This window comes from Echeneis naucrates, chromosome 3 (assembly GCF_900963305.1).
Source record: "Echeneis naucrates chromosome 3, fEcheNa1.1, whole genome shotgun sequence".
NCBI lineage: Eukaryota > Metazoa > Chordata > Actinopteri > Carangiformes > Echeneidae > Echeneis > Echeneis naucrates.
Window position 1 is genome coordinate 6973554 of NC_042513.1, and position 10515 is coordinate 6984068.

Below are 10515 nucleotides of genomic sequence, written 5' to 3' on the forward strand. Positions count from 1 at the left end.
AGATTAACACTTCTAAATTCGAATCATTCAAATCATCAGAAATGAATGCAAATAGACTTTTTTTTTTTTTTTTTAAATAACAAAAAAAATTCTCTAATTTTTATTTGCATGCTGCCTCTATAAAACTATTTTGTCCTATGATGATCAGCCATATTTTTTTAGCCCGTTGTCTGTTAAGTCTCTCAGATTAAAGCACATGTGGTGAAGCACATGGTCATGGATAATTCATCTCTGCTGCACATGGCCCTCACTTGGACACTAACATGCTTCAAGAAAAGAGCTCGGCAAACTTCTCAACACCATTTCCTACCGCAAAAACCTTCAAACCTAGAGACTTCTTAGTACTATCTTATTCTATTTGCTTTTCCTTATTAACTTTCTATTTACTTCTGTCAGAGAAAGGGTTTCAACAAAATGTTAGTCACAAGGGTGCTGGGTACAGTGGCACCGCTATACTTTGTTTGGCACAGTTAAAAAAGAAAAGAGAAAAAAAAAAAAAAAAAAAAAAAAAAAAAAAAAAAACAACATTTGTGCACAACAAAAGCCATTTAAAATATTAAATTTTTAGAGCACAGGAAACTGCTTAAAAACATAAGCCAAAATCCAAATCGGCTCAGAGCATATTTTCAAAAGTCCTTAAATGAAATGGCTGTTGAAGCTAGCAGAAACATACACATTTCCCCCTGTGTGGAGAAAATATAGGTTTTATTAGGTACAGATGGTGCCCCTGTTGCTGTGATGCTTCACAGAATTTATCAAAGAGATCATCAAGAGGACATTCAGTTAAGTATTACTTCAATGTATTACATATTGATGTCAAACAGACAGGGCAGCAGGCAGGCAGCAAGCTTCATGAGTTAAAAGATTTTACTTCCATTGGGATCCAAAATGAAAACCTAATAAATTTACTGTCCCTTTTAAACCTAATCTCAGTCTCCATCTGCTTTTGGAACAAACCCCATTATACAGATAACTGTTGTCACTTTTTATATGCACAAACGCTGACCTTTGCATTGTCAGTGTCCTGAGCCAGCTCACAATGGCAGGGGAAGAGAAGTGAAAGGCCACTGCTAAACACATGGATGTACTCACAACTTTGTGGTGAAATCCAGTGATCTGCTTTTATGAAATAAAAATATTAGGTTAATTTATTGTAGTGGATTTAAAAAAAAATAAAATTACAACACTTGGGACCCATCTGTCGCTTTAAATAATTTACAGGTGTTTAGAGGGGGCTGTCTGCCTACATACACCTACACACCCACCTCAGGCCCACACTCACTGATGAAGCAGCAATCATGTGCAACGGCAAAAGAACAAGTTTTAAAAACAAAGGAAAGGGCTGACAACCATATACCCGGGGACTCAGTCAAACTCTTAGGAAAGCTCTATGGCTTCAGCTCAGAGGTTTTAGCAAAACACTGCTACTGTAGTGTACCATATTATTGTGGATTATGGAGGGGGAACAGTATAAGTGATGCACAAAGAAGCCTGTCTGCCTGTTTTCTAAAATCCTTCTGAATACTATGCTCATCTCTATACCTCTGATTTACCACAATATGGTACTTTCCAAAGTGTAGATTGCAAGAAGAGGGATCATCCTGCATCTTAAAAAGGAGATGTTTTAAGATGATGGGGGATGACACCGTGCCGTGAGAGAAAGCAGGCAGTTTCTATATTTGACTAAGACTTTAGATGATCATTTTAATGTGAGGGTTTACAGTCACATTGCGTTTATGTTTTCCTACACCTGTGAGTGAGTAGGAGAAGAAACCCTGTCTGAATTCCTGAACCACTTAAGGCTCCTTCCCCACACAAACGCCCTTCATCTGCCAGACTTATTTACCTCAATCTGAAAGACAGAGACAAACCTGAACAGAATACTTTAACATCAAAATTCAAAACAGGCTCTGTACCCTGTTTCATAGAAATCAGTAGCCTCACTAGCTTCAGATATGTGCACTGCAACTTTCCTCATGTTCCTACTGAGGAGAATGATATGACAGACATACGACTTTACCAGTTACAGAAATTGCACCGCACACAATTTGGCTCTATAAAAACAAAAAGCCACCTAAAAGCAGGAGCAAGAGAACCTGAAAATGAAATCTGGACAAACAAAGTCCTATGTATACTGTATATCTGGCTGTTTTTGTCCTTGTTCCTGATAAATTGAAGACTTTCCACAGTACAGTGACACTGACCCTCCCCGCTTTCAGTGATGAGCTTATAATTGACAAATAAGATAATCACCTTTATGTGCAGGTACCAATGGGTGCAGATCCCTGATGATATGAATGACTGTGTTGCACTGTAGTGGGATCTCTTTGCCAGTGAGACAACATCTCTCTGTCAGTGGGGCTTTATAAGGGCATTGGCCTGTTTCGAGTTATGTTTTTCTCCATTAGAATTATCCTGAGGCCTTATAAATAGATTGCCTTATTAATAATCTCAATGAAAGACTATTTGGGCGCATTAGCAGGTGATGCAGCATGCTGATATGAATGTGAACACACTACTCCATGGCTTCCTATGCCGTTATGTCAAACACAACACGTTTTCTCGACAATCATTAGGTTACCAGCAAAAACTAATACGTATATAATAGTGTCTTTGAACCCATGTGCTCTGAGAAATCAGAGGAATTCACATTTCAGTCTTTTCAAAGAACTGAAGTAAAAAAAAAAAAAAAAAAAAGCTGCATTATTCACTATCCTTTCCTTACTGTGACTCTAAACTGATAATGGAAAAGTAGAAACATCCATGTAGTTTGGACTACCAAGATGATTTGTTTGGTGAACATAAAATTACTTGAATTTTCATCAGCTATTTCTGTCACCTGTAAGGCATGCTTGGAGAGCAGAGCTGCATTGTTGAAGAGTTAAACTTGTCTGTGTGAATCGGAAAAGTAGGCAGAGAAAGCTTTGTGGTCTCATCACTACAGTGTCACCTGGGCTGTTATTCCAATAAACACACTGCTCTGCTAATGAGGTCAGGAGGAGGTCAAAACAAGCAAGGGCAAGATTGCATGCTGTCAACATAATTCATCCATTGAAGTTGATTCAAGAGATTTCATGTCTGTAGAGAAAAATGTTTCTAGAAAGTGTGAGATGTATTATAAAATACATGTGAATATCCAATTTCATGGGCAGCATTTAAGAAATGACACCTTCATTAGCTTGTTTATACAATAAGCATAATGGACAACAGAAAGCCTAATTCACTGCTGTATCTGACATACAAAACCCAAATTTGAGCACTTATATCTGAAACACATGCGACTGAAAGAAACTGGGATTTTGTTTTGTTCAGGATTAATTTAGGTATGAAAAAAAAAAAAATCATTTTGGTAACTTATTAGTCACCTAATTGTTTAATTCTGCTGTATGCCATTCTAAAATATGTATCAAAAGATAATTGATTATTTCACTATTGCAAAAAATATTTATCAGCTGCTGGCTGATTTTCTACATTGGTGGTATTACATACAACTCCAATTCAAAAGAAGTCGGGACGTTGTGTAAAAGGTAAATAAAAACAATACAATGAGTTGCAAATCATTTTTGAACCTATATTCAATTGAATACAATATAAACACAAGTTAATGTTCAAACAGATAAAATTCATTTTTTTTGCAAATATTCTCTGTCATTTTGAATTTGATGCCTGCAACACATTCCAAAAAAAGCTGGGACAGGGGCACCAAAAGACTGTGGAACATTCCACAGGTGAACAGGTTAATTGGAAACAGGTGTGTCCAGATTGGGTATAAACATCCCCGCAAAGGCTCAGACATTCACAAGCAAGGATGGGGTGAGGTTCACCACTTTGTGATCAACTATGTGAGCAAATAGGCCAACAGTTTAAGAACATTTCTCAACATAAGGAATTTCATCATCTACAGCCCATAATATCAAAAAAGATTCAGAGAATCTGGAAAAGTCTCTGCATGTATGCACCAAGGCCGAAAACCAACATTGAATGCCTGTGACCGTCGATCCCTCAGGCACTGCATTAAAAACAGACATCAAGACCATTGTCAGTTAACACAGTTTCTCACTACATCTACAACTGCAAGTTAAAACTCTACCATGCAAAGCGAAAGCCATATCAACAACACCCAGAAACGCCGCCAGCTTCTCTGGGCCCGAGCTCATCTGAGATGGACTGATGCAAAGTGGAAAAGTGTGCTGTGGTCTGACGACGCCACATTTTAAATAGTTTTTGGAAATTATGGACGTCTGGCCAAAAGAGGAAAAGGAGCATCCGGATTGTTATCAGTACAAAGTTTAAAAGCCAGCATCTGTGATGATATGGGGGTGTGTTAGTAGGTAATGGGTAACCATTAATGCTGAAAAAGCTACATACAGGTTTTGGAGCAACTTATGCTGCCATCCAAGCAACGTCTTTTTTTTTTTTTTGCACGTGGTACAACTGTGTGGCTTTGTAGGAAAAGAGTGTGGGTACTAGACTGGCCTGCCTGCAGTCCAGACCTGTCTCCCATTGAGAATGCATGGCACATTATGAAGCTTAAGAGACAACAACAGAGACCCCAGACTGTTGAGCAAGTGAAGTTGTACATTAAGTAAGAATGGGAAAGAATTCCACCTACAAAGCTTCAACAATTAGTGTCCTCAGTCCCCAAATGCTTATTGAGTGTTTTAAAAAAGAAAGGTGATGTAACACAGTATTAAACATGTCCCTGTCCCAGCTTTTTTGGAACATGTTGCAGGCATCAAATTCAAAATGATAGTATTGGGGGGGGGGGGGGGATTTACCGTTTCAGTTTGAACATTAAATAGCTTGTCTTTGTATTGTATTCAATTTAATATACTGTAGGTTGAAAAGGATTTGCAAATCATTTATTCTGTTTGTGAGTTAGCAGCATGCTGAACTGTACCTCATGCCAGTGCAGTTCATTAAAAGTGGCGAGAGACAGTATCTCATGAAAGAGAGGCACCAGGCCAGACTCAAACCAGCAACCACAGCAGGTCCTACTCCACCATACTGAGGCAATAGGAGACAGAGCCAAACTTACTCTGAAACCTTGCAGGAAAAGGGAGAGGAAGTCTCCACAGAAGCACAGCACGGCAGCAGATGGCCTCCTAGGCCTCAACCATCTGGTGAGGAGACGTCCGAGCCGCCGTCTGTCTGTCCCCTTTCATTTACCCATGATTCTTTAACAGCGAGACTGCTTCCACTCGCCCACTACACCTCTTCAACCATGCCGTCCTGCCCTCAGTCACAGATAGAACTGACAATCACATTAATCTTCCAGTCCACTCTCCTGCAGACACTCGCTACCATGTCAAACGGCCTGATCAATGAAAGTTAAGCCTTTAGCTGTGACTCTCTAGCCGGTGTTGAGATTATCATCTATCCATGTGTTAGGGCTGCTCCCAGCATGACTACTTTAAGTGGCAGTATACTAATTTTATTGTTGCCTGTGCACTTATTCAGAAGGGGGGGGGGGGGGGGGGGTCAGGACAAACTGAGCTTCATTTTGGAGATGTAGCACTTAAACTGCGCATCTCTACTTAAATACCATCAACTTCTTTTCAGGTGTTACTACCGCAGTTTGTTCAGCAATCTTAACTTGTACATTTGATTTATTGGGTATACACACTGTTATATGGACAATACTGAGTTACAGCATTGGGAAATTATGTGATTAAAAGCAGATAGGTCAAGAGTAGTAATAGATCACATGGTTAAGGACTTGATAAGAAAGGGACAAAGGAAGCTAGATACTGAAGGTGTCAAAGAGTGCATGGATATATTATGTGACAGTTAATCTGTAACTCAGTTTAGGAGATGAGAGCTTCTCAGACAAAGACATGCAAATCCTTCCAAAAAAATAAAAAATAAAAAAAAAAATAAGATTCTATAGCTTCACACTTATCTTTACTGACTTGTCACTTAGGGAAAAACACAGCTAAGGGTGGATGGATGTTAAATGGCCATTACTTTTTGTTGAATTACTTTTAAGTAATTTTTTTTTAATTCCTCATTCCAACTTTTAAATAACTAATCAGTTCATAATCTGCAGATTCTGTCAACACTAAAATAAAACCACAACTTTTAAACTAACTTAAAGTCAAAAAATTATTATTAACAATTCAAAATATTTTTACAGTTAAAGTGATCATGATGATTGAATGCAAGAATTAAATAAAAAAAAAATAAAATAAAAAATCTATCAAACTCAAATATTGCTCCTGGCCACAGTGGATGCCCAGAATGACTAGCCAGATGAAATTTACAAAGTATGCATCTGTCAGATGATACTATGGGTTAGCACTGACTGAAACCAGAGAACTTGGAAATGAATACTTGTTGCCATGATGTAAGCAGGCGTCACTGCCTTAGATTGGAAAAGCTGCCATTGTGCCGCTGGGCCAGTTTGATGACAACACCGACGCCTCTGTTTAAAACCTGCTGGGTGGGTGCTACACTCATGAGGAGTCATTAGGACTGTTGAACTGGTTTCTCACACATTCCACAAAACAACATGTTTGCATGGGAAAAGAGAGCAATGTGGCACTTTACATAATTACTCAACCCCCATATTTCTACATGAAACAATATTTTTTAATGTTTCAAATGTAAACATTCATAACTATTCAGGGGCTGTTTTATTATCTATAATAAATGAATTACCTTGGGCTGGCATTTCTGTGAGGTCTGAGCTAAATGATACAAATAGAATCAGCATCTTTGGAGGGACAACTGAGCGACAAATGAAGATGTGATTTAAGATCTCATCTGATGGTATACCAATAACACTGAGCCTACAGTAGACATTCATACCACCGTGGACTGTGAAGGCAAAATAATAATCTGTATCTGGTAAACTGTGGGAGTACAGAATCACATCCAGCACTGTTGAGACACACACACACAGCCAGAAGTAACGTTTCTCCTTATTCGTGGGCAGTGTTGACTCTGACACCTCCATATTATAGCCTTCTGAAAACCATATTCCTGCAGACTAATGATGAGGAAATTCAGCAGTGAAGAGAGAAAAGTGAGCTATCCGAAACTCTTCACATATATTACACAAATACATAATTAGAAACATGACATAAATTTCTTAAAACAATGGATACGTTCGTATTTCAAATGTCACACAACCCCTGGTAATTTGCCAGCTAATACAGTAAATCGTGGTCTTCCTCCGTTCCCGACAAGCACGGGAAAGCCCTCAGGGTCAATTATAATCTTTTTTTTTTCTGAGGCTTGACAGACGAACTAGACAGTTTTAAAGCCATTTCCACCGTTTTTGGTTTTTTCCCCTCGGACACACACGCACAACGTTGGAGTCAGCGCAGGTGTCATAAGAGGCGCTCTGAAGGGCAGCGCTCCGGGATTACTCACCCCATTGCCGCGGACTGAGGAGCAACTCCTTAAAAAGAATATCGGTCTTATTGGCTGTAGATGTGTTTAAAATAACGTTTAGAAGCGCAGTCAAAGTCCACGGATGATTAGCGCTCCCAGGAGCTCATTTCCCGTGAGCCAGCTCCGAACAAATCCTCTGGCTGCTGAGAGACAAACTGAAATACGAGAGCACTTCTTCGCCAAACTCGATCCACCGGGTCGTCTGGCTCAGTCTCACAGAACCCCGGTCGGTGCAGGAAGTTTTTTCTCTTTGCTTGTTTGGCTTTGCTCTTCACACGGGCGACAGAGTAAATCCCACTTGGTGCTGGCTTCCCCCTCGCTGTCCTTAAACAATCGGCGCTGGTGAATTAAGTTAACATTTCCATGTCCCTGCCCGCTAGCTGCGCAGACCTTCTCCCTCCCCAGCGGGATGGCGTTTGTAATGACGGGCGGCGGCGGCAGCGACACGGAGCGGCTCCCACCTGCTCACGCTTCAGCCCAGCCGCTAATTATTTATTTATTTACCTGTGTTATCTGCGGCGTTGTCTGCAGTTGGGTCTGCGCTTTTAGTCCAAAATATTAGCCTCAAATCACCAACAATTTATACCAGTGTGACATATTGACAGACCACCCAGACTGACGAGTCTGACGAGTTGTTTTTTTTTTATTCTAAATTCAGGTGCAGCTTACTTACATGCTTTCAGGCTCCCAGTTGTTGGCACCGGATCCCAAAATCATGCCAAATAACGGTGACGGTAAATTTATGCCATTAGCTGCGACCTCTCGGTGGCCGGTCCGGTCAAAATGTGTCTCCTTAACTTTTCAGCTGGACGGTGGTGAAACCTTTTTGGTGTGAAGCTTCAGCTCAGATTTTGAGTGGCAGGTAACGGCCATCAATCGGCAGCAGGTGTGCGCGTTCCCGGAACAGTAGCTGTCGTCCGTGTGTTTCCAGGGGGAACACTTTCAGCGACGCACAGTCACTGCGAATTTGGACAGGTCGCCTCAGGTATTTATGTCTTGCTAAAGTTTGATCTGAACGACATTTCCGGCCTGTGCAGGTGTGTTTTCGGTGTGGTTTGGCGTTAAAATGCTTTTATCGTGATGTTTTTTTTAGTGTTGTGTATCTATGATGAATGGCGGTTTAATGCAGGTTAGCCTTTTATTCTGGCCCGCATGGGGAATATGTTTAGCTGTAGCTAAAACAAAACAGAAAGTTCTGCCGGTCCAAAGATAAAAAAAACAAAACATTTTTCTTCTATAGCATGGCCGAAAGCACGGGAAGCCTACAGAAGTACGAGGAGCTGTTTGCCCACAGGTTTTCCTCAGAGGACCAGGAGTATCAGCAGTACTTGAACCGGCCAGATGACCCCCCACCCATTGTCGAGGATTGGAGAGGCCGTTCAGGAGGAAACCAGCGAGGCAGGGACAGCAGGTACTGTGACTTTAGGTAACCAAATGGTAGCAGTTAAGATTTTTTTAAAAGGGCCATTTCCAACACACGCTCGAGGCCTAAGCTAAAGTTCTTCAGTGGTTTGGTTTTCTCTAACCAGCTGATTAAAAAAACACTTCAGAAGTAAAATTTTAAAAGAAGTTAAACATTTGCCTGTTCTTTGGTTGGGAAAAAAATGCCAAAAAGATCATTTGATGTACCGAACTACTGGCCCATTGGTTATTTGTCATCAATCTAATCTTACCTACATAAATCGGACCGCATTGGGACCAATTTTAGAACATGTGTAGTTGCGTTACTGCTTGTGTTGGCCCGTGATCTGGCATCTTGGCAATTACTTTGGTGAGTACCAAGTTATAATGCCGCGAGCAAGGATATATAAAAATGCAACGGAATGATTCATAGTTTTAATAAAAGCTTCACTGGTACAGCGGGAGTCTTTATGAAACTGTCTGAGCTGGCAAAGCACTCCGTGATTTGTCGATTCACTTCGTACAATAGGTGATGTGGCAATTTACAGTAACTTAAAATCATAACTTTTGAAATTAAGGCACATGAGCTATTCATCACTCTACCTCTTCAAGAGTGCAATCAGTTTTTCAGAACAATTTGTAGCTTGTCCCTCTCCAAATGTACTTTAATCAGCAACATCTGTTGTTAGAGACAATGTCTTTCTGCTTCCAGGTACCAGGACCGTCGTGGGCGGGGAGGTGGCCGTGGTTGGGGTGGAGAGCAGGGCTGGAGAGGAGACTTTCGTGAGCGGCAACACTGGGGTGACAGAGACAGACGCTGGGGGCATGGAAGTGATTATCAATCAGGTGGCTCAAACCAGGGATACAACTCTCATCGCCAGAGACCATATTATAACCGTTAATGATCTCTGATCTCTCAGGTGATGCATTTCTAGTATTCAATCTTAAAAACTATTTTTCACATGGCTCTCACAATCAGTCTTGTAATTAAGCAGGGTGTGTGTGTGTGTGTATATATATATATATTTTTTTTTTTTTCATGGCACCCCGTTGATTTTTTTTTTTTTTTTTCATATTGTTTGATTTTAAATAAAGCGGACACTTTTTTTTTCTAAAGTTATCTGAAAAACTATGTGGAAAAATGAGATGTGAAACCAAACATTTTTCATTTTTGTCCATAATGCTCAGCACTGTAATTGTATTTTTTTTTAGTACATTTTTGGGTATTACTTGGTTTTCAGTATTGGAACTGTCAGTGAAAGTAATCTGGCTTTCTCTTTTATAAATGGAAGATTTTGTTTTAACAATATTGTATTTCAAGTTCGCAGGATTTTTTTGAGGGGTGGGATCACTTTGACAAGACTTTTCCTTTCATATATCATTATAAATTAGTACAGTAGTGTTGCAAGAGATAAATATGAATTACCACAGAAAATCTATTTGTAATGCCGCTTTATTTTTGTGTTAGTGGTGTCAATAAATGTATTTTCTTAATGTGTGGTTTCAGTTTTGTGAAGGTACAGGGCTCTCTATGTAGCAAAACTGAACAGCATCAGTAAACTAACATTAGTATTCTAGACATGAGTATACAACAATAGAAAATGCCCGATCAGTGTAACACTTGCCTTATTAAGGGGATTGTGTATCATTTTTGATCTGTGACTTTTTCTGTGTGAAGTTGTCTGCTTTAATGCTGAGCAAAGGGATTACTGGAAT

The 10515-nt window shown here is 39.9% G+C and overlaps 2 protein-coding genes across 5 annotated transcripts in view; one reads left to right on the plus strand and one right to left on the minus strand.

The window, feature by feature from the left end:
- The window catches only part of homer2 (homer scaffold protein 2), a 27164-nt gene extending 18944 nt beyond the window's left edge, over positions 1-8220 (minus strand). The window contains exon 1 of one of the 3 annotated variants that reach the window (XM_029498511.1): positions 8072-8220. In XM_029498511.1, coding sequence (XP_029354371.1) covers positions 8072-8115 — 44 coding nt within the window. In that variant the 5' untranslated portion in view covers positions 8116-8220. Of the gene's footprint in view, positions 1-1006; positions 1081-7377; positions 7830-8071 lie in introns of those variants that run through there. The other 2 variants (XM_029498512.1, XM_029498510.1) reach the window with 2 other exon arrangements.
- LOC115041188 (RNA guanine-N7 methyltransferase activating subunit) lies at positions 8165-10293 on the plus strand. 2 transcript variants are annotated; one of them, XM_029498513.1, is made up of 3 exons: positions 8165-8383; positions 8639-8809; positions 9512-10293. In XM_029498513.1, the coding sequence occupies exons 2-3, from the start codon at positions 8640-8642 to the stop codon at positions 9699-9701; spliced, it is 360 nt and encodes a 119-aa protein (XP_029354373.1). In that variant the 5' UTR covers positions 8165-8383; position 8639; the 3' UTR covers positions 9702-10293. The 2 variants fall into 2 exon arrangements, with proteins under 2 accessions (XP_029354373.1, XP_029354374.1); XM_029498514.1 differs by having other exon boundaries at positions 8366-8435.
- The last annotated feature ends 222 nt before the right edge of the window (positions 10294-10515 follow it).

Coding starts and splice junctions, on each gene's coding strand:
- LOC115041188 (XM_029498513.1), top strand. CDS start 8,640: ATGGCCGAAAGCACGGGAAGCCTACAGAAGTACGAGGAGCTGTTTGCC. Junction 8,810..9,511: donor CAGCGAGGCAGGGACAGCAG/GTACTGTGACTT, acceptor TTCTGCTTCCAG/GTACCAGGACCGTCGTGGGC.